The sequence below is a fragment of the Oxyura jamaicensis genome, chromosome 8, assembly GCF_011077185.1.
Source record: "Oxyura jamaicensis isolate SHBP4307 breed ruddy duck chromosome 8, BPBGC_Ojam_1.0, whole genome shotgun sequence".
Classification (NCBI taxonomy): domain Eukaryota; kingdom Metazoa; phylum Chordata; class Aves; order Anseriformes; family Anatidae; genus Oxyura; species Oxyura jamaicensis.
This window is the reverse complement of record NC_048900.1, coordinates 17,343,783-17,367,893: the sequence shown is the minus strand read 5'-3', so window position 1 is coordinate 17,367,893 and position 24,111 is coordinate 17,343,783. Positions and strand designations below refer to the sequence as shown.

At 37.6% G+C, this 24,111-nt stretch overlaps 2 protein-coding genes and 1 long non-coding RNA gene across 6 annotated transcripts; 1 reads left to right on the top strand and 2 right to left on the bottom strand.

Moving 5' to 3' along the window:
• Positions 1 to 971: 971 nt before the first annotated feature.
• SPATA1 (spermatogenesis associated 1) lies at positions 972 to 16,930 on the top strand. Of its 4 annotated transcripts, none has more exons than XM_035333626.1 (13): positions 972 to 1,102; positions 1,884 to 1,990; positions 5,801 to 5,918; positions 8,001 to 8,054; positions 8,150 to 8,477; positions 8,601 to 8,849; positions 9,714 to 9,858; positions 10,000 to 10,060; positions 10,990 to 11,107; positions 11,922 to 12,047; positions 13,879 to 14,039; positions 15,655 to 15,753; positions 16,708 to 16,930. In XM_035333626.1, exons 1-13 carry the CDS (start codon positions 1,067 to 1,069, stop codon positions 16,810 to 16,812), a joined length of 1,707 nt encoding a protein of 568 aa, XP_035189517.1. In that variant the 5' UTR covers positions 972 to 1,066; the 3' UTR covers positions 16,813 to 16,930. The 4 variants fall into 4 exon arrangements, with proteins under 4 accessions (XP_035189517.1, XP_035189515.1, XP_035189518.1 ...); XM_035333624.1 differs by having other exon boundaries at positions 11,883 to 12,047; XM_035333627.1 differs by lacking the exon at positions 11,922 to 12,047.
• LOC118170981 lies at positions 14,563 to 16,712 on the bottom strand. Its single transcript, XR_004752978.1, has 2 exons — positions 16,114 to 16,712; positions 14,563 to 15,551 (listed from the first exon to the last, which is right to left on the bottom strand). It is a non-coding gene; the product is annotated as an uncharacterized LOC118170981 (long non-coding RNA).
• Positions 16,931 to 18,330: 1,400 nt separating the features above from the next.
• CTBS (chitobiase) lies at positions 18,331 to 24,106 on the bottom strand. Its single transcript, XM_035333639.1, has 7 exons — positions 23,929 to 24,106; positions 23,538 to 23,676; positions 22,277 to 22,485; positions 21,423 to 21,594; positions 20,409 to 20,506; positions 19,528 to 19,689; positions 18,331 to 19,082 (listed from the first exon to the last, which is right to left on the bottom strand). The coding sequence occupies exons 1-7, from the start codon at positions 24,058 to 24,060 to the stop codon at positions 18,897 to 18,899; spliced, it is 1,098 nt and encodes a 365-aa protein (XP_035189530.1). The 5' UTR covers positions 24,061 to 24,106; the 3' UTR covers positions 18,331 to 18,896.
• Positions 24,107 to 24,111: the final 5 nt, after the last annotated feature.

The following is a 24,111-nucleotide window of genomic DNA, read 5'->3' as shown; positions in this document are numbered from 1 at the left end:
CCTGCGGGGACTACCGGCAGCTCGGCCTGTGCGGCTGGGGCGGCGTCGCTGAGGTGTCTGAGGAGAGACCCCGCAGTCCGGGATACAAATATATATATATTTACAGCTACAATGGATTCAATGTGAAAGCAATGTTCCAAGGTGGCAAGTCTTAGCGATAGTATCAAGCCAATTACTAACTAGCTTAAAGCTGATTTTTAGAGGTAACAAATTATGTTGTTAGCTTTACTTTTGCAAGCTAGTTTGGCTCTCGCCTACAGTCTAGGAGGAGATCAGTATTCTCTGCAGAGAGCGTCCAAGAGTGACCACCAAGCCTGGAATGGCATAGGTGGCACATAGAGGTAGAAAGTGTGACGTCTTGCCTATGTGTATGAACTACAGGGAGGAACTTGGGCTGTAACCTGCCGTGTCTTTGCTTGGGAGTAACCGAGGAGAAGTGATGGGAAGGTCTAGTCAGGTCATTGTTGAGAGTTCATTGCTCCCATAGTGATGTTAGGCCAGAGCCCGGGTAGTTTATGAAAGGATTTCTCTGATGCGGTTGCCTGCCACCGCCAAGTTTCCATGGCGTACTGTGTTTGTGTAGTGCAATATGGAATGTGCCGTGCATGGATGTCTTGACTTCAGCTCAGAAGAACTGGCCCTTTGTCAAAGATAAATCCAGACCCTGCAAGAATCCCATTTTGTGTCTTTAGGTTCACAGAAAAGATGTGCAGAAATTTAAATACAGCTGAAGTACTTCTATGGAAGAACAGAAATGTTAAGAGGTAGTATTCCAGGGCAGCTCTTTCGGAGCTGCAAGGCAGTGATTTAGCAAGTCACCAAGTTACTTAGGTGACACTGCTTGTGTAGAAGGTGTGGCAGAGTCTGTTTGTCTACAGCGAGCTGGGAGACAGCACAGTGACAGCTCTGTGATTTCCATAAATGGAAAGAAGATAATAAAGGAAATTAATGGAGTAACTTCCTCTGTGACAGATTGTCATGAAACTCATTCTCAAATAATGTTTCAATCAAAAGGAAAGCTAGAAAGCCCATCTGGCACTCATTGTGATCAAGTACAGCGGCCGGTATGTCATTCAGTCAAATGAGACCTCAGACATCCCAGGTGAGAGTTTTTATACTTTTGCATAGAGTTTTTTTTTTTTTTTTTTAGATTTCTTAAATAAAAAATATTAAAGTAACTGCCACTGTACTGTATCTAGGAGACCTGAGAGGAAGAATGTACGTTTAGCATAGTATGTATAAAAATCCTTCTTTTCTAGTTTGTATTTAGTATCTGAACAATTGAAGAAATACTTAATACAGCTTTATTTGTATGGCTTCTAGTTATTGGTAGTGCTTTTCAGAAGTGTGTATCATCCTTGTCAATACCATTTGATTTCCACTAACAATAACAAGACCCCGACATGAACAGTCCCACAATGATCACTGGTTCCAACACACTCATAGTGAACTGTTCAGAGCAGGCTTAGCTTTTCTTGTCACAGACATTTCCAAGTGCACTTCTGTGCTCCGAGGTCATTAATATTATTAATGGTCAGAAATACTTTGATATTATTTTCTTGCTTGTGCTTTCTACTATGTTTGGATAAAGCTTTTATGGCTTAGCAGTTCTTAGGAGGTGAACAAAGGTAGGGTTTTAGCTGAAGTATTCTTGTATGCATGACATACACTCCAGAGGAATGACTGTTTTTTCTTAAGCTGTATCTGTTGCTGTCACACTGACATACAGCAGGGAGCACAGGCTCTCTTTTTGCTCATTTCCATTGTTGATGTGATTTATTTCTATGCTGTCTATTTCTATTTCTTGTTCTGATGTGATTTATTTCTATGCTGTCAGCTGGCATTCAATCACAAATTGTTATGATAATCTGTTCTTTATTTAGCTGGTGGAGCTCCATGTTTTTTATGTCCCAGAGGAAGTGTGGAACTTCAAGCTGAACACAGTTCCTGTGGCTCTTACTAGCAAGTTCATCTCAGCTGGATTTATAAGGTGAGTATAGTTTTAGGCCCAAATGTGATAACACCTATAAAATATCTACCTGGTAGCACCTTCACATTGTCCTTCAGTCATTTAGTCTAGCTGTTGCATAATGACATCTGTCAGAAAAGATTCTTCTCTAATCATCTCCGGAGGGTAAGTGGTGCCCACGTCTCTTTGGGCTGTATCAGGCCAATGCCGCCCTTGATCTAAACCACTGTCATGCACTTCCAGAGCACTGCTGGTATTGCTGCAGAACAATTCACGTTGTAAAATCCCAGTCATATTTTTTCTGTTTCCTTCAGCCTGATTATCAAAATCTTGAATTCTTTTCCACAGTGGGCCAACTTTGAGATAGAGTGGCTCAGTGAAGATGGGAAAGCCTGTCACTGAGCCATAGAACTAAAACAGAAACATTATGTCCATGCAATTGCCAGCATATATTCTTTCTTTTTCCACAATATTTCTGAAAGGTTGTCTACTACATGTGCTAAATGTGCTCTCGGGTAGCTGTCAGAGCACTTTCTGGAAGACTACCCAAAGGCACAGAGAGTTGCAGCTTTCATCTTTGATAACTTTAGAAGTTTGATTCATACAGCTAAATGCTTGACTCACAAAATCTGTGTGTGTCTGGTATGGTAAGATTTTGCAGGAAAAAAAAAAAAAAAAAAAAGATGTGTGTTGAAACTGAGGCTTTGTATGCATCTCATTTGCTTCTGTGCAAAACCTGCCAGCTACAGGTTTTAAGTCACTTAAATTTATGCTTTTATTGTCCCCATAAGATTATATATTGTGTAGCTTAAAAAATTGACAGCAGCTGGATATAAGCATCTAGGGCAAACGTATTTGTTCCTGCAGCTTTTTTTTGTTGAAAGGCTGCACAAAACCAGATAAAGTAAGTTCATGCATCTATTCTGTTTGCTGCACTAATCTCCAGCAGAGGTGCAAAATACATAGCTAGATGGTAACTTTGAATTGTTTCATATGACTGGACATCAGTCATTGCCTGTCGCTCTCTGGTGTAAGTTTATTTCGCTAAGGCTCAGTTTGAGACATCAACTTAAATTAGGATTCTTACTGACTGCAATGGGTTTATAGCTCAGGAAGGACATGCACCTGTTAGAGTGCATCCAGAGGAGGGACACAAAAATGATGAGGGGGCTCAGGTGCCTCTGCTATGAAGACAGGTGGAGATAGTTGAGGTTTTTCAGCCTGGAGAGGAGAAGGCTCTGGGGAGACCTTATTACAGCCTTTCAGTACTTAATGGGGGCTTTTAAGATCAGGAGAGGCTTTTTACCAGAGCCTGTAGTGATAGGACAAGGGGTAATGGTTTTAAACTGAAAGAGCAGATTTAAATAGATATAAGGAAGAAATTCTTCACAGTGAAGATGGTGAGGGACTGGAACAGGTTGCCCAAAGAAATTGTGGATGGTCAAGCTGCTCAGGACTTTGGGCAACCTGATCTAGTGAAAGGTGTCCCTGCCCACGTCATTAATCTTTAACGGTCCCTTCCAACCCAACCTTCTGTGATTCTATTATTCCATGCCTGGCTGGGTATTTGTTGCTTGCTACTGAGTGTTAAGTAATTAATTATTCTGTGGGTGCTATGCAGTGCTGCAGTGCATTAGCAATAACTAACAGTGGGCCAGTGTATCACTGTCTTTAAGAACAAAATATATTTTAAGAATCTTCTCTTGTTTGAACCTGAGAGAGTGAACAGCAGCCTTGCTGCTGCTAACCGTGTCTGGACATTGTTGATAGCACCATCCAGCCAGCTTGGCAGTCCTAGTACTCTGTGAGTCAGCTGAACAAAGGATTCCTCGATGTAAATACAGGCCATTTCCATTAATTATGAAATTAGAGGAAAATATTAGGTACGTAATCATCTGCAGCCCTGGGTTCTTGTTCCCATGAACTTGATTTCTCAGCCTCTGTGATCTTTTATTTACTCCTCATTCCTCACCACAGAACCCATACTTTTGTTACTTCTCGATGAGATTGCTGCAATGAACTCTAGTTTGCATTACTTTTAAAGGAACACCCTGAAGCGAGTGACTGGATGTGACTAGTCTTCTGTTAGCCGGTGGCAAGAAGCAAGGAATATGTTATTATATGTTCCTAGCAGCTGCACTAGCAAACAATTTTCAGATAAATTTCTGTTGTGCATCTCAGGTTCTGTATACCTAAATGATTTTCTCCCATGATACATCTTCATATTTACATAGATGTTCTCCCTGCTGCTCATACATACCTTAGATTCAGATTTCTTTGCTGGTTTGGAGGGGTGTGAAGTACGTGCAGTTTTAGAATTGCTTCTGAAAAAGCTTGCATTTATTGGGTTTCAGAAAATAGTTCAAGGGACATACCTTCCTGTGGCATCAGCTTGAAAAAATGATGGTGAATGAGATATATTTGAATTACAGATCATGTCTCTTATCACATAAGACCCTGGAAGGATGTGTATTGAATTATGTATCCATCTTTCAAGTATTTCTGTATACATTTGAAATAAATGGATGACATTAGGACTAACATCTGTAGCAAGTGTAGGCAAAAAGCATATGGCGAAGAAATGTTCAGGGACCAAGCAGCGAGGCCTAGACATGTCTACTCTGCAGGCTGCTTGGCATGGGTATCCTCTGCCCCATGCCTTTCCCCAAGGCAGAATTATGATCTTAGGGAGGGTCCTTTAAGTCCCAAGTGTGTGAAATAATGCAAGGAAAGCATTATAGCCCACTGAAATACTGTTTTTATCAGACAAAACTGGGGGTATTTTACATATCTGGGGTATGAAATGAAGGCATACGGGGCCGTGTGAGAGTGCAAACCCTTTTAGGTTAATGTTGAAGACCTGCCCTAGTTGAAGGGACAGTATGACCTTGTCCATACTATTTACTGAGAATGGCATGTACTATCCCCCAAGCTATATTTGTGCATTGTTTGAAGAGTGATAGCTGGCCTGGGCCAAAACCCTGCGAGGTGGTGTACTAACACTTAAGCAGGGTGGGTGATTAAGTCTTAGGCCTGAGTTTGTTCGCTGGTGTATTTTAAATGGCAGCATAGGAGCAATCAGAACTGCTTATGTTGAGATGCAGAGCTTTTGTGCGACTCTTGCACATTTGATTTTATTCTGTGGAGATGCTTTATTTTATGATGATTTTTATACTGAGCTTATGACTTTGATATTTGCATGCTTTCCAGTAGCAGATTAAACAATGTCATTCATGGTTGCGTCAGCTCTCTCATCCCCAAACTATGGTAAAAATATTCACACTACAGTGTTTGGTTTTGATTTAAAACACATTTGCATGTACGCATGCACACACCCTGCTTACAAATTTGTGTTGAAGAAAACAAAACCAAAGGAATGTGCTTGGCCTCCCCTAGTCCTTACTGCTTGAAGGAGTATGTTCTACAGTCCTGGCCTGGCTCTCTGAAACTCTGTCACCTGGCTGGAAATGCATGACTGTCATTTCCAATGCTTTTGTAATTCATCTGCAGATGAGCAAGAGTCTTTTTCAAATTCCAGGTACTTTCATATTCTCCCTTTGGGATTCATAAAACATAAATATTGCTAGCTAGTGTTACGGCAGCCTTTGTAATACAGTCTGCCATTATGTGATACAGTGTTCTGACTCTACCACACCAAAAATTTCTGACCTATATGTAATTGGGTTCCGTTCCAGGAAATAGTTCATAATTCCCTTTTTTGTTCAATCTTGCCATGCAAGCCAGCATTTATATAGCATTATCTTCCCCCTCTTACTAACTAGCCAACACTATTTGATCTTGCAGATGTATTAATGAATAACAACATTCTAGGGTGTCTCCTCACATCACATTAAGAGCATTACGGGAGAAGCTTGGAGAATACCTGGATGGAGTTGCAGTCACAGATAAATTCAAATTTTTAAAATGCATTGGGAAAAAGCTAGCAGTGGTAAGTTTGTTTTTTTTTTTTTTTTAATTATTATTATTATTTAGTGCTCTTCTGCTTTATAATACAGACTACAGATTTAGTTCCTATGGATTTGAAAATATCACAAGAAAATAGAGATGAATTTAGGAGCATGTTTAGTATTTGTTTTGAATCATGTTGGAGAATGAGCTCTTGTCAGAACATCTACTTCCCCAAATACAAATGCACAGCTGGACAGGTATATTAGAAACATCCTTTAAAGCATCAGATGTAATTAGTTGCCATTCAGTAGCAAGATGAAAGCTTTGATAGGACAGTAAATTAAATATGACAATTCTAGTTATATATAAAAAAAAATCCCCTGAGGTCATTATTGTCAAGACATGATTAGGAATATGGCACTTGAAGAATTTGCATTGGGAGCTGAGTAAACCAGAATTCCTGTGAAGGTTCCTGCTGTGACATGTCCAATAGCCTTTAAAGGTCAGTCTCCAAATGAAAGCTTCTCTGCTGCACATTTCTGTTCCATGAATCAGTCCAGTAATAGAGCCTGAGGAGGTTTATGTAATCAAAAAACTGCATCTCTGAATCATAACTGTTCCTCGGTCTGATTCTCTATATATTTAGCTACCTTACATACTATAAAGATTAAGTAAATCTGAAAATCAGACCGACTGAAAGTGCATTTGTGTAATACACAAAGATTTAAGTGATATATGTAAATATAAAAGACTTTTTTTCTCCTGTTTCTCATGGATTTCAAAATGAATTACAAGGCAGAAATTTAGGGTTGTTTTTTTATTTGATTTTATTTGTAGTGTCTACAAATATCACTAAAATTACCCGTGCAGAAAACTAGGAAAAGCAGGTAGAAAAACATAAACAGGAATTTAAAGACACAACCTAAATCTGAAAAGATAAGCAAGTCTTCAAAAACAAATTAGATGATTTTAACTGGATGATAGTAAGATGGTATATTTTCTTCCCCACTAATAGTTCTGAGGTAAATGGGGAAAATTTCCAGCTCCTTTGAGAATGGCAGGAATTTAATAAAGTATTTAGCGTTCAATAGTAAATGAAATACATTAGTAGGTACAAGTGAAGATTTTTAGCAACAAATTAAAGATATAATTTTAATTTGGGGGATTTAGTATTGCTTGATGTTTACTTTGTGATAAAGGGTACTGTAAGCAAGCAAATAACTGTTTTATTTGTTTAGGGTCATGGTAACCTAATTGAATTAGATCGCCATGACCAAATATTTGTTGAGTTTGGTTTTTTACTCAGTCTTCTGTTTCACAACATTGTCAATGTAAACAGTACTAAGAGCTGTAGCCTGCTTGCAAGTAAGGGTCTTTAAAAGAAAAACATAAACCAAAACCAAGTTCATTTTGCTCTTCCTTTTCTTTCACATAGCACATGTCTCTAAGTGTGAATCGATGTATTGTGTGGCCGTTATTGAGAGCAGCATTTGGGCCCATGTTTATTCCAATTTCATTACTTAAATGTAAACTCAGATTATTATTGTTATTTTCTATTAGAGCACATCTTTCAAATATACATTGATTATCTTAGATTTTATATTTTAGGATGACTGTTGAAATCTGAAAGTGTGTATCACAAAAAGAATAGCAAGACAATAAGTCCTAGACGACATAGGACAGTCATTGATTTTTTCTCTATATATATATCAAATATTTTGCAATGTTTTGTCAGGTGAATAGAGAAAATTATGTTAGACTCATCATTTCTATTCATATTTGACTTGAAGCAACTTCTGGCAAAGGCAGCCTAAGATTTCATTCTGCTGCAATTGTTGGATCAGGTCATTTGCACCATAGGAGAAAGTGCAAAGGATAAAGAAATTTATTCAGTACATCCATATATTTTTGTGTGTCTGATTTAAATTTTAAAAAATAGACAAAATAGTTTCAGTGCTATGTCAGAAAATAGAACAGCGTTCTATGTTCCTTCTTCCCCATTAAGCCATTACAGAAGAATAACGTTGTATGTAAAGATGATGATAGAATATAGAAATTAAATCACAACATCGTTGGTAAGAAAGTGTTTTATTGTTTACACTTCTGTTCTTTATCTTCCAAGGTAAAAGCAAAGCAAGAAACAGAACTGGAACTGAAGTCATTTGCTCCCCCTTATGTATGTATTTTATGGCTTCTAAGCTATCATTTTCAGAAGCTTTTTACGTTGGAAGTTTCTTCTTTTGTGTCTGGTTAATATACTGTGTATTTTAGGCACTGTATCCTGAATTATATTTATTACCTGGAGTGGAATACTTTGAAGATGTTTATCCATTATCATCATCAACTGAACAAAGACGTCACTTTAATGTGGAAGCTAATAGGTATGGTCATGGATCGAGACTACCCAATCTTCCCCAACAAAAAAGTGAAAAAAACAGACCATTTTTAGAAAGCATACAGAGCAGTCATCCGCTAGAAAATAAGGAAGTGCACAGTCCTGCAGAACGGACTGAGAAAGAATCTGTTCCAGTTTTGAACACAAATCACGAGCAAAACTACAACAGGATTGCAGAAAAACAGACACAGTTCAGAGTGAAAGGTAAGTTTAACCAAGGTAGCAAAGAGTGATGGAGTAAAATAACTATTATGGTTAACATTTACAATAAAATAATAAATCAATTCTTAAAATTATTATTAAAATAATAACTCAAGTATTATGCAGATCAAAATGGATCCTGTGGATCTCTCTTCACATCAAGTCATTCAAATCCTGCAGATCGAGGATCTGGAAAGAGCTGTCTGCTGTTACAGAAATCCCAGCAATTCCACCGTAGCGAGGATCAAAAAGAGCATAATACTCCTAAGTGGAATGACAAAGCCAAAGGAAATGCTCTTACTCTTCACATAAACCACAGTGATGAACAACGCCAGACTAACCAACCACACCAAAATCGCATGAAATATCAAAAAGGTATACTGTTCATTGTCATCTTGGTGCTAAGCTGAGATTTTTAGAAAGTTGGCAGAGTAAAGCTAAGTTTAGAAAAAAAAAAAAGAAATCTGTAGTTGCAACATAAGTTGGAATATTGCTGTCAGAACAGTATTCTAATTTTTAAAATAATATATTTCAAAGAACCATAGTTTTTACTTTGGATGAGTCATTCATTATCATTATGTATGTTGTAGGGAAGCGCTTTAATAAAGTCAATGCATTTGTCTGATTTTGTATGTATATCTAATATATATAATACATATATATATGTATGCATGTATACCTAATATAATATATATATAAAATACATATATGCGTATATATGGGCATATTTACACAATTGAGAAGTTTTCCAGAACTTTATTTTGAATGATGAGGGATGTAGAATTTTGTAGTTTAAAGTACAGGCAAAATCTGTCAGCAGTTTTCTTTTGAAACGTTCATTGTATGTAATTTAAAGGAGATAACATTCAAATGCAAAACATCTTGTTGCTGTCACTTTCTTTGCTGGCTCCAATTTGTAGGAGATGTTCAGGGTCTTAAAAGCAGAAAATGTTAGAGAATTGTTTTAGGAAAGGAGAAATAATTAAATGATTTCATTACCTGTTGTCATATTTACTAGTTACCAGAATTAGATACAAATTCTTGAAAAAAACTAGATTTTTTCCCCTTTGTTTCTTCTGTTACTCACAAAAGCTTTCATTACCCCAGATATAATCCTATTTATCGGAGTGACTCGCTGAATTTCTAATACAGGCTGGAAAGTCCAGGTGTTGACAGTCAAATAAATGTAAATCTTGTGAGTGCAATCTATGTATTTTGATCATCATTATCTTGTCACAGAACTAAACACCAAACTCCTAGTTACAAACATGGAAAATACTGACCACAAAAAAGATACCAAACTAAGAAGAGACAGAACACGGGATTCTGGAAATCTTGAAAGATTGGAAGACCAAACCACAAAATACATACGCAGAAACCAAAGGTTAGTAAATAATGATTCTGATAAAAGAATTGATAATAATAATTCATAATAAGAAACTTATTTTATATACTTCAAATAAATGGAGAAATAAAACAGTATCATTGCATGAATTTTCAGTTGCTTCTTTGATTTTCTCTTTAGCTTGCTGCAATACAGAACTAGCGAGTCTGTAACTGGTCCTGGTGAAAAACTGGATAATCAGGTGTGTTTTTCATGGTAGCATATTCTTTGTAATGTGGAGCAATAAACATAGTCCTCCACCTAGAAACTGACTAATTTTGTAAGACAGGTAACTCATTGGAAATACGAAACATGCAATGTAGATTTTAGAGTAATTGAGCAAAGTTAATTTATGCAATGCTGCTTTGGAGATTTGCTAATGAGAAATCAGCTTTATATCTAAACAATTAATCATCAGAAGCTATACCTCTGGTTATCGCTTAATAGGAGCTATGTATACTGTATCTATCTCAGTCTTATTAACATTAGCCTTTTTAAATTTATTTTTTACAGTTTCTTGACAGCAGCATTGTATTGGTTGTATCAGTGACATCTTTATAATTTCATATTTTCTATGGGATGAATCTTAGTCTTGTATGGGATAAATCTTAATCTCAAGCAAAACTTCTGAGAAAAAAAAAAACTAAAATGATTTATAAACATACATATGATATAGTTATAGTATCTGAATAAGAACATGCTTAGGAAGACAGAGCACCCACATGTAATCAGACAGCATAACCATTGTCACTACTAACTGTCACCTGTGAGCTATTATAAACTTTGGTTTAGAAATGAGCAATCCAGCTTTTGCTAACAAATGAGCCTGAAAGCGGTTTTTAGGCCAGCCACTTTTGGTCTTACATGAGAGTGTCAGTAGTTTGTGGAGTTACAGACATGGACAAGAATATTTAGCAATAGTCTATCTTTTGGTCCATGTATTGTCCTCTGCAATTTCAGATTCTGTTTGCAGATGTCCATCTGTTTGGAAGTTTGTACAGAACAAAAGAGATTATATTCAGATCCAATACATCCTTCCCATTCACTCAGACCACTTTCAAAGCATATGTTTAATGTAACTGTTCAAGATTATAAATTATGTACTTGTAGTTATGTCTTTTGACCCTCTAGGTAGATGAGAACAAGCAAAATCATCCTACGCGTCCAAAAGAATACATTTCACCTCCTAGTCCACCTTTTCTGTCACTTTCTGTAAACCCAGCTCAGGTTCCTGCAGTTCAGGCAGAAAGTAAGTATGTGCTTCCAAGGAATTTGTGGGGAGTTAGCATTTAATCAAGACTGAACGGTTAATGAAGAGAGAAATACTTTATGAAAGAATTTGTGCATATATTTATTCCCAGGATTGTTACAAATTTTAATTTGCATTTGGAAAATTGCAGGTATCTAATATTGCCTGAGTTGTTCATAGAGTATGACAGAGGTTCCTAGTGCTAGAAGACTGGGGCGGAAGGAGATGAGGAGGGAGTTTGGGTGAAATACTGTTGGTTCACGTGAGAATGCAGCAAAGATGGTCACTTGCCGAAGTATAGCAGAACAGTGAAAAGGGAGGTGACTGACCTGTTGTTGCAGTCTAGTTAAAGTTTGAGGTATTATAATGCTTATTAACGCCTATAGTTTAAAGAAAGATTTATATCACAAAGTATTTTGAAGCAAGAAGAAATCCTCTGGAGGCTTTTTGGCTTGATGTTGCAAGAGTTTTCAATTTATGCTATATACATCTGAATGGATTCTGAAGTTAATTTTACTGACATGCTGCCTAGGCATTTAAAGTGTGTTTACTTGTTTGTATGTGTGTATCAATACCTGGAAGCATGCAGGGATTCTTATTTTCTTCTAAGGCATCAGCCATTTCCAAAAGTCAGAAATACTTTATATTCAGGAAAAAAAAAAAAAGACAGAAGAGTTTATTAAAATAAAAGAATTTCTACTGCCTGATCTGACAGAGTTCTTGGTGTGATTTATATCGGGTGCATTATAAAAATTTTGATTGATCCTACTTACAGTATCGAGATGCTTGATAAATATAATTATAATATCTTTAGAAAACAAGATGGTAGAACAATTGGAACAAATGAAGAAAGACAGAAGGCACATGGAAAAAACTAGAGAAGAACTTGTCAAAAAAACTAAAGGGCTACTGGAACAAAATAAGCTGAGGAGATACCATGGTACATTTTTAATTTATTTTGGAGTTTGGAATGATTGAGAAACAACACTGAAACTAATGTGAAAATGTTTGTCTCTTTGTCAGTGAGCTTAATTACAGAGTGCAGTTGTCTAAGCAGTAGCTTTGAGAAGGCTTATTTGTGTAACAGTATGGTAGAAAGGTTGAAAAGTCTCCTTCCACTTTTTTTTTGTGGCAGTCTTATAAGTCTAAAAATGGCTTTTATAAACAGTCCAAGTTGTTTCCTGTGTATATACAGTACCCAAAGAGCTATTACTGGCCATTTTGCTGTTTGAAACTTGAGACAATTGACATATTCTAAAACTGCCTTTAGCTGGTGCTTACTGAGGTTTTGCTGTGTTACAGGGCTTATGTTCCAATTGCCAGCATAGTACTTTTTATTTCTCCTATCTAATAACTCAGCACATGGCATGGAAGTTATAAGCCTATCATGGCGAGTTTGACAAACCTTGTGTTTTAACAAAGGAAGTATTTCATTGAAATCTCACTCAGATTTTCTTTGTAAAATTATTTTCAAGTTTATACTTAAGCTATCCTCCTGCAGTCATCACATTCCAGTTATACAGAGATGAGATTTAATTACATTGACATTTTGAGAGCACTCTTTGTACATAAATACAGCTGAATCACTGGCAATCTCAACTATTATCTGTAGCTTTGTCAAAAGGAGAAGACATGCACATTCTTCCAGTTATTCTATGAGGGCATAGCTACGCTGTGCTCCGCAGTGGAGGGAAGTTGTATTTTAAAAAGGGAACTTGGCTACTTAGAGTGAATCTCCAGTAGCATGGAGCTGCAAGGCAAGCTATGTTACCCTGCTGCGATTAAGTCCTGAACGGCTCCTATGTTGTCTAAAATTACGCTGTTCAGTTAGGTAAATCAAAGGTTATTTCACAAGAATTTAAACAGCTTCTGCAGGTTTTTTCAGGAGTATTTGTACCTCTGAATTATTTTAATGAGACCTGTAGTTTCAGAAGTGAGTGCATTCATGCATGTTTCTTCCCAAGGTATGAAGGGAAGAGCATATTGTGGAGGCCCAGCAATACAGTCCATATTTAATTTCATCCTAAGATTGCCGTGCTGATGGTCACTCTTGCTTACATGCTGTATAGTGCTCCAACAGCTGGGCTTTTTGTTTGTTTGTTTGTTTGTTTGTTTTTGGCTAAGTCTTTAAGAAGCAGTTTTCCTGCTTTCTTAAAATATGCCTGAAAAGAAGGAATAATTTAAGATGCATCACAGAGCAGCAAATGTATGCAGCAGTAAGACTGCCACACCAGATATGGGGTATGTATGTGCCAGCCACTGATAACACATAACAACATAGCTCAAGGAATCATGGTTAAATGTAAATAACTGTTTCTCATAATCTTGGGACTTCTGATCAAAATTTCTGGCCGTGCAGAGCTCAAATTCTGCGTAAAGCCATGAATGCTGCTGCTACAAGGACTCGGTGGACTTCACACTGTGGTGAGCATGAGACTTAATAGGTCTGGAGCACCTGTGCAGCTGAAGGCTGCAGAACTGCCAGCCAAATGAAATTTGGGGTTTGGACCTTGTGTTTTGTCTCAGTGGACAGAGAGAGCCTTATACTGCTGGTGATTGTATGAAATTTCTACTGCATTTCTAGAGAATGTCATTTTAACAAAGATTTTCATTATTATTTTTTTTAAGAAACCTACTGCTAATTTTTAATATGTGCATTGGCCAACTGATTCTTGTGAGATCATTTCATCATTATTGTCTTCAACAGACCTTAGAATAAGATGAACAAGACCAAATTGTAGACCAAATTGTATTACTGTTTTCCTTTGTAGTTCGTGAGGAATGGAAAAAGAAATACTTTGAAACTAAGAAGGCTACGGCTTCCCTGGAGGATGTTTTAAACAAACTGCGACAAGATTTGGAGCTTTACCACCAGAAATTACTCTTGCAATTAGAAGCTAGAGATAGCCGAAAACAACCAAACAACTTGAAGGTATGTGCCTAAATTATTTTTTTACACAATTTATTTTTTTGTATAAAACAAAAATGAAAGTAACAAATTCATCATCAATGACTTCTAAACTAGCTTTAATAGCCAAATATCCCTCAATAACCTGAGGCGTGGCCACTATAGAATTACCACATTCCATTCTTCTCAAAAAGACTGAAGAAATGCTTGAGTCTAAGCATTTTAATCTTTCTGCTTTGTGTTTGTACAATACCTTCTCATTACAAACTCCCCTTTTGTTTCGTATGATTAATGAATTGTTTAGTTATACATTATTCTTCTCATCTAAAATTTCATATACAGAGGTGATGAATTCTAATTGTTTTTGGGGAAGAGACACCTCTGAAGCTCTTGGAGTGGTTACACCTGAATTGTTGTGCAACTGTGAGTCTTGTGTTACATTGCTGGTTTCAAATTATGGGAAGTTCAAAGGGAAATAATAATTTAAAAAAAAAAAGATAAAAGGGGAAAACACCCTTCCCAATAGTTACAGCTGCTGATTTTTTTTAATGCATTCATAGAAGCAAGTCTAGTTGCAAATCTGAAGCTAGACTAGGAAATTTATGTACTGGGGGAAGTACATATACTGTCTTATGCTTGTATCTGAAAGGGGGGAGACAATCTAAGAATGTACATTACATACAAATGTGGATTATTTGAGATAATATATTTAAAATATACAAATATGAAGTGTTCATATAACGTTTTTATTACAAGCTATATTCAAGTATATTAATGCTTCCTTTTGGGGGTCAGGGTTTTTAGGCCTCCTTGGCAGGGCATAAGGAGCCTCTGCACAAAGGATGTGTACAACTTCAAATGCATACAGCAGTTATGTATTGGCTAGCACGCAGAGATGAGAGCCAGCACTTAATGAGCTATGAGGCTCATTAAGGAGAGTTGTGATCTCCACCCCTCATAAGCAAGGTGAGGAATTGCTGGTGGCCAGTCAGGCAGGAAGAGCCAGGCGCTGGGGCTCCGGGGAGCAGATGCCACTGCTGAGCTCTGTTCTCCACCAGCTTTGTCCACAGTAGTGACTGAACGCGATGACGGGTGATTCCTCAGGAGCCCCCACCTGGTCTGCCTGCCCAGCCTGCCTTTTTCCTTTGTGACTGTGTACCTTTCCATGTTTTCTCTGTGGTCTCAACCAGGGAGCTAGGGTCTCTGTGGTGTACCAATCTTATCAATAAGTGTACTGCCTGTGGGAGAAAGCGATGCTAAGTCTGTGAGGAAAGAACATACATATATTTGAAGCGTGCCTTTTTATTGTATGTGGGGAATAGTCGTAAAATTAATTGCAAAACAACTTGCTGTTAACTCAGGAGATCAGATCTGGATCTCAACTTCCCAAAGTGAGAGGGAGTGGAAGAACTTCCACATCTAGGGGAAGTGGAAGGGTCGGATGGTTGTTGAGGAGAGCTGCCCTCTGTTGGGGAGCAGACTGTTTGCAGAACGAGATGCCAGGCAAACACTGAAGACTGGAAGAAAGTAGAACAGCTGGAAAGAGTTTAGAGAATTGTTTCTGAGTGGTGAAGTAATACTGAATGAAGGAAGAGATATCTTAATACTCAACTAAACTTTTTGGTGTTGTTTCACACAGAATAACAAAATCATCCAGATTACTACAGTGCAGCATGAACTCGATCAACTGAGGAGGAAGCTGGATGATACAAAAATGAAGCTCGTAATAGAAATTAAGGTACTCTGCATTTATCCTAGTGAGCCTTTTAATTAAAGTGTCAAAATGTTACATGGTATAAAATTATCTTTCTAAATATTAGAAAATTTAAATTATAGAATTGCTTGGGTTGGAAATGACCTTAAAGATCATCTCGTTCCAACGCCCTGCCATGGGCAGGGCTGCTGCCACTAGATCAGACTGCCCAGGGCCTCATCCAGCCTCGTCTTGAACACCTCCAAGGTGTTCAAAAATATTTTTTGCACAGTTCTTATTTTCAAGTTTTATGGTATTAATTATCATAATTTAGCACTTAAGCCTAATTACTCCAAATAATTATTTTATAAGATGAATTTGAATGTATGGCATTCAGGTACTTACATTTTCAAGGTACTATGTTGCAATCTTTTTCATGAAATTCCCATTTCACTCTGATGGTAACTGAAGGAGCATACTAGGCGAGGTACGGGTGAGTTGCACACCATTGCTAAGAAAAAAAAAAATGTATAAAGGAAAAAAAAAAAAGGAGAGAATGGTTCTCCGAGCAGACAGCAGTTTTCTTCACTTGCTTTATCCCATACCATTGCTGCCTGTGGCTCCCTTAGAAAGGAAGGTGAAGATACAAGCCTTCACATTGGATAGCCATTTAGCTATGAATGTTTGAAACCTGAGTTTTCTGCATCAAACGGATTGCCTGTGACCCTGTTTACTGTCTAATCTAGGGTGGGTATGCCTCCTCCATTGTATAACAAACAGTGAAAAGAACAATGAATTCCATGGTTGTCTCTTAAAAGCAAAGACAAAGTGCTAGAAGTAGGCTATCTAATTAGTCATGTAAGATTTTAAAGATGAAAGATGTATCCTATATTCAGCAATCCTGTATAAAATTCAATCTTAGTTATATAAATTCATATGCATGTCAACTCCAAAAGCTTCATTAAATTACAATTCCTTAAATGACTGGTTCTTCTGCAGATGAGAAAGCAGGCAGCATCTGATTTACGAGCACTGAGAGCAGAACTGACACAGAAGAAGATTCATTCAGCCTTAATTCTCCAGTCTGGGAAATCAGGTATTTAAGAGGATGACTCAACTGTAACATCTGTAAAGTCTATAGAAGTCCACTATAATGTATACAGAAATTTGGAATTTCAGAGCATTTGTTTTTATGTTCTTAAAGTTCTCTTATAAAAAGACATCAATTGTGTAAATGTGGAATTAGTATACAAGCCCACTAAGGGACTGTAAATCACTTTTTAAATCTCACTGTTAGTGAAAGGTTTATCAGCTACTTGAACATACAGATTAACTTTGTTTTGGTTTAGACACATTACTAAGTGATTTCAGAAGTGCAAATTAGTGAACCATACAATTTCAGTATGCTGATGTTCCTTCATTAAAAAATACCTATTAAGCAAGTAAACCCATAACCTAAAACCTCTTGTTCAGATTTTTGGAGCAGTTATTTATTGTTCTGATAAATGATTAAAAAACATGTTTTCTAGAACTCTAGCAAAAGTAATCTTTATTTAGCTATTTACTGAAGTCTATTTTTGTCATTGTAAGTAAACTTATCTATAAATCAGGGTATTACTAACTTATTAATTATGGGGAAAAATATCTCTAGTTCTTTCAAATCTAGTTAGTTTTGTTTCCTCCCTCACAAGAAAGCCGCATCAACATTAGCTTTATTCTATAATTAGTGGAAGATACAAGCTTTGTCTTGACTAAGTTGTAATGATGATCTCGGTGCTATTTCCAGTACTGTATGCTCTGCTTTTCTTTAAGTTCAAGCATGTGCATGTACTTACGTAACAATTCTCTAAAAATAATCAGAAACTCTTCTTAGTCATTTTTTTCTAGATCTGTTTCCTTCTTTGAAGTTCAAGATGTTACTACGTTAAGTAGAACAATAATGTGATAGGAATTCATGTCAGCTAAAAAGCTGACAAAGCTGTATTTGTTACTGCAAGTGAAACCCTGACATGAAACCAGTATTACTGATTTCCAGTAATACTGGAAGAAACTTATGCAACTTTTCAGAGGACTGACTTCCAAATGCCTTGAGTCAAACCACCCTTTTTACAATTCATTTTTTAAAGAGATAATTTAGTATAGACTTTAGTGCTAAGTATTAAATGAACAACTGCTTTTGCTCATTTCAATAATGAATCCTATGTCTTGTAGTTCATAATTGTTTTATTTAAGACACAAGAGCAGGCAATTGGCTATTGGAAAATCTGAACCAATTTTTTTTTTAAAGTTAATTTTTTGATGTCTCTTTTTGGTCAAAGATACCTATCTTGCAGTCTAGCATATGCACATAAATAGTATTTATATGTCTTATAAATTCATTAGTTTTTCCTAAAAGCTACAGACCAGAATTCTAGTGATGAGCCCTCTGCTTTACCAAGGGGAAAAAAAGGGATGATGAGAACTCAGTAGGTTTCACCTGCTTTTCATCACTTGTAGTATCAAGCAGTCAGATGCTCAGATCTTCTCCTTGGCAGTGATCATGGTAGTGCTTTTGGTTCTGTGCTATTACTCTGTTGGTTTCCCAGTAACTATTTAGCAAGAAAAAACAAACAGAAAACTCACTACATATGTCTAATTAAATAGTTTAATTAATGGATTCACTTAAACAGGGCATAGTTGCACTTCAATCTGGTTGTGAAACAGTTCTGAGAAACAACGTAGGCTGTAAACCATGGAACAAGTAATGCATAAACAGACAACACTTTATCAACCTTAGCAAAAACAGTGTTTTACTAACAACAACAAAAAATCCTGTAGACAGCAGTCAATCTCTCCACGCATCAAGCAGCCTCAGCAGAGGACTGTTACTAGATGACCCCTGTAAATGCACTTGGTCTTACTTGTTACCAGATACATTCTAAGTTCAAGCTTTAACCAACTTGCTATGGTTGTGAAAAATGAAAAGGGTGAGAAGTCTTTAAAGAGCACTGCTGAAGCAATACTGGAACTTTATGAAGAATGAAGATACAGCTTTCCATACAAAATAGCAAGATGAATTTCACCAACTCTTAAAATTTTGATTGTAATCATGTTATGTTTATAAAGAAAATGTCATACATTACGTGTCATAATAAAAAAATCAAATTTTCATAGTTCTATATCAAGTGATTCACAATTTTATATGCTTCTTACGGTGTCAGGGCTTGCCACATTGCTTCGGTTTGTTGTTCTGCTGCAGCTTCCCTGGAATAGTCAAGACTATTTCCATTCCACATGCCGATGCCCCTTAGGCCTCTGTTCTTCACGTAGGCTGCTTTAAGAGAGATGCTGCGAGGGTCATCAAACCATACTTGGTGGAACTGACCAAGAGAATCCTACAAAAACATGTAAACACTACTGTCAGTATCGGCCTATCTACAGAAATATGATACATTAAAATTTGTTGAGTTTTGCTTACACTTTATATTCAGTGCAGCATCTGTCTTAGTTTAGATCAGTCATCAACATCAGAAAATTGTAACAGTGAAGAATGAAGCTATAGATATTTTTTTTTGGCCAAAACACCCTTTTTGACGTTACAAATTTCCCCTCAAGAAAATTGTGGAGCAATGAAAAACTGTATTACTCCTGTAGCATTCAGTCACTGCACCCCATTTTCAGAAGAAAAAATTCAAGAGATTAAAGTCTGCCCATCCTTTACTACATAAAAAAGTAGGAAACAAACTGAAAAATCTAACCCTGAAAACTTTATAATCAAAGAACTATGGTTTATAAACACACGTACGCCAAATGCATGGCATCTTGTAAAGGGATACATACCTTGTATTCATAAAATGGAGACTTCTGTACCTCATCCCATAGCACCCCTGAAAGAGAACTGTTCACCTGCTTCATTATTGCTCCATAGGGGACCTGACGCCCTGCAGCATCACTGCAAGGAGCCCCACGGAAAGGTATTTTGGAAAGGGAACAAACATGATCCTGGAAAGATTAAAAAAAAAAAAAAAAAAAAAAGAGTACAGGAGTTTAACATTATGTAGATTTACTGAACTCCAAAATAGCAGTACAGCCAAGAACCATGTCACAAAAAAAAAAAAAAAAAAAAATCAACTATCTGTGCTAGGCATGCTATTTCCAAACAGAAGTAAATTAAACAGTTAGATTTTGTTCAAATTGTAGTGACACAGGATTGGGTTGTCCTCATTCAACCTACACAATTGTCTTATCTTTTCCCCTTCCACCTATAATTCCCTTAGGTTTTTCTTAAGTATAATGTTTTTTAAGACCCCATGATTCATCCATAACCTGCTGTACTTTAACAGTCATAGTTTTGCTATTGTTTGTTACACCTGATCTTTAAGCAGTGAGCTTAATCGCTGTTGGGAAGGCAGATAAAAGTGTTGTAGTGCCTTTAGACATCACCTCTTCTCATACAGATAACATCTATAGCTCCTCAGTGAAATATGGTGCTTGGGTATTATAGGGTTCAGGTTGCCTATGGGGAGATAAAAAGCCCTGTTTGGTAACACACTGCTCATCAGTTAGCAGCCAAGGAAAAGTCTTGAGTACCAGTTTTAAGCTCTTAACCATCAGACCACAGAATTTCCTAATCCACAAACAGGATCACTAACATCCAGCTGGCTCCTTCCAAGGAAAAATAGATTAACAGTATGACTGCAAAAGAATAATCTTTACCTTACCTCAGATAAATTTAGGCAGACATAATCATAGCCATACCAAGGGACGCCCATCACAAGCTTCTTAGGATCAATGCCCATAGTTATGTACTCTTCATATCCTAGTTTTGTAGGAAATAAGATGAATTATTGCATTTTTCCATGTTTTATATTCTTGCAAGTAATCTACACCCAGAGCCAGCACAGGTCATACATGATCCTTGGACAGAAACTGAAGGGCAAGTTCTTTACCTCCCAACCACACAGTCCTATATTTGCTCTATTCAGATCCTGTAGATTTGCTCATGCTTTCAGTTGTCCATAGCAGCTTATGCAACAGTGCTGATAAGCATTGACATATTTACAATAATTCAAACTTCATCAGTAGGTATTTCTTAGAAAGTAAGAAAAAAAAAAAAAAAAAAAAAAAAACTAAGTGCTGTTTTAATCAGGATCCATTCTCATTTGACTCTCAGCTCACCTGTGCTGACAGCTCCTTGTGGGTCTACGTAGGAAAGCAAATCAGAGAACTGATCCAAATTTTAAAAAGGATCTTGTAGTCTTATTTTTAAGACTGTCAGTTCCCTAACCCAACTCACTGTGAATATGCACGAACAGCTGTACCAGCCAAAAAGAAAGATGGGAATGCACACAAGAGACTGTTTAAACCCACACTTGCCAAAGGAAGCTACAGTTTCAAAGGAACCGGCACAGTTCACAAGGATGAGACAAATGTTGCAGGTTCTTTGCAAGCCCAGGCAGACACCTTTGCTTTGGCTGCCTTTTGTCATTCTAAAAGTGTTTTTCACAATCATAAGGGCGAGACAACAACTTTACAAGTAGGAACACACAACTGCTAAAAGTCTATCCATGGTGTCATAGGGATCTGCAATACTGGTTTCCCACTAGAACGTTATTTGAGGCTACTAGAAAACCTTAATAAAACAAAAAACAAGTCTAAGAAAAGACTATCTTTTCTAACCATTCATATAAACAAACAGAAATATTGCAATTTCTGAAGAGGCATTCTGTCCTTACCAACTAAAGTCTGAAGGTAAGGAGCATTGGCTTTTGCAACACAATCGGTCCAGATCTGGCTCTGTTCATCGTAAGACATCACAAATAAGAAATCACAGGCATCTGCAATCCCAGTGTAGTTGTAGCACCTTTTATCTATGCACGCAGGGGACCAAGCCACATCAAATGTTACCTGAAAGCAAAATGCATGTTAGTATCATGTAAAACACATGTAAGAGTAGGCACTCTTGTTTTATGGTTAAAGAGCTGTAACTTTTAAAGAGTATTTCCCTAAGATTGCAGAATGTTCAGCACATGGTGATACCAATGAAGTATATATATATATATATATATCAGCTGCTCAGCTGATAAAGTAAACATTAGGTAATAAGCTGCCATTATTAGTGAATTCAAGGCCTATGATGCTGTTTTCCTGAGTCATTTCACTATTTACAACATGATTTTAAAACACCAAAGACATTGTAACATGAAAACCATCTGATCAAAAACAAGAAACATGATGCAAATCTTTAAAACATCAATAACCAGCTTACTAAAACATTAGGAAGCTTTTTCACCAGAAGGTCCTACTTTGACAGAGTCCTTAAGCCATGCTAGTAACTGGCAGCTCCTCCAGCAGGGCAGTAACACTGTACCTGCAAATCTCAAACCCTTCGGCCATTTAAATTCATGTAGGTCAAAGAGAGTGATTTTTATGATAGAGTATCATAGCTAACATTCATAATTAACCACTGATGATAGATAGTATCATGCTTTAGATTTGCAGTATTTTTTTCTTATTCATATGCTAAACAGCATTCTCAAAACTCCACATGTATTACGAAGTTAAGCTCGATGAAGTACATTTTTATTACCTGTGATCCTGGAATCTCTCTGTGAAAAGCATCTGTAGTTTCTTTAACAAGCTCTGTCAATGCATAATATTCAGGGGAGGTTTCGTTGACTTCTTGCTCTATATCTATATTAATTCCATCCATATACTGTTTTTTGGCAAGGTCCACCTGTTGGGATATCCAGGCTGCTCTTTTAGCAGGATCAACAATTTCCTTAAGTGGTACGTCACCTAGACAAGAGGTGTTCAAGAGTCAACATGTATTTGCACCACAGTAATAGTAAGGAGGAAAGATTTATCTTTACCAAGCCAAGTAACACAACCAGAAAATAAAATATCCCCACATCTATAATGGCATCTACTTAATCCTGACGCCATACGTGGAAAACAGAAAGGGCTTAATTTATTTATTTTTTTTGAGCATAATTTTGAGAATCCACACCAGGAGAGATAACCAAACTTCTTTGAGACAGTAGTGTTTAAAAAAAAAAAAAAAAAAAAAAAAAAGTTCCATTTGGAATTTGTTTTCTACAGTTTTAAGCATCTCCTTCCTTCTACTTAATACTCTTTTAGCCACTCTAAATTTCCTTCCTTGAAGTCAGTTGATTTCCAGTATTGCCACGGAGCCAGAGAGATTATGTCTTACTGCTTCAATAAACATACATTTACACTTAACCTTTGTTGTTTTTCACATTGTGGTCTTTGATTCAGTTTCTGCCTCATCAGATCCAAAACTTGATTACAGAACATATGCATAGATTGACCCAATGGACTTTGTCTTTCTAATCAGCATTTGTACACAGAGCTCTTGAGCATTCACGTTTTCAAACTCAATTACTTCCTACCACACAGGGATTAACTGAAGTGAAAAATAGTAAAAATTGCTTACAATCCCTTTCCTTACCCTGTCCTTTGGGTATTGTGCACAACATCTGGAACACAGACCCAAATAACTGTCTTCTACAGGTTTCCTCTCTCTTCCCTTCCTCCCAGCTCTCCTACAGCTGTGAAACTCCCTGTTAGTGGAGATTTTATTTACACATCACCAGAATGGTTTTGTTACTACTGTGACACGAGCCATCACTGGTTTTCTTTTTAATACCCTGCATACCAGCACATGCAAAATGCCAAGGTATTATAGCCCTGTGTGCATTATCCTCTTATTACTTAATCCTCTTAACACTTCGCATAGCAGTGGATGTGAAATGTCAAGGTATTCTAGTCCTATGCACATTTTGCTCCTATTCACTTACAAATACCTGTATTTTGATGAGTTAGCCCACCTTTTAGCACTACCCTGGCGCCTTGGGAATGAGCGTAGCACATAAGCTCTGGATCGTATTTCCCGAAAGCTGCCACAGTTGTAATTTTCGACCAGTCATAGAATTTCCAGGCATTCTTCCCCACATCGAACACAAAGACCTAGAGGCAGGAAGAAGCCGTCCCTCAGCTCCAAACCCTTCTCCACAGGACCCTGCTCAAGCTCTCCTTTCCCCACCCCTCACACGAAGCCCCGTGGCTGGCACTGCTGCAGGTGGTGAGCGCACGGCCCTGAGCTCAACCAAGCCCCCTGGGTGCGCCCAGCTCGGCTCACCCCGCACCGGGGGAGCTCCCAGTACCGCAGCAGCCTCCCTCCCCGCAGCCGGCCCTCCGGCCGCGGCCAGTCTCGCCAACCTCGGGGCCGCCGGTGCCCGTGACGGGCTGGCAGAGCCGCGGCTCCCGGCAGGGGCAGGCTGCGGCTCCGGGATCCCCCAGCAGCTGCAGGAGGCCGAGGGGCAGCAGCCACCCGCACCGCGGCCGCCCCATGCCTACGGCCTCCGCTTCCGCGACGCGCCCCGGGGCAGGGCGGGCGGGGCG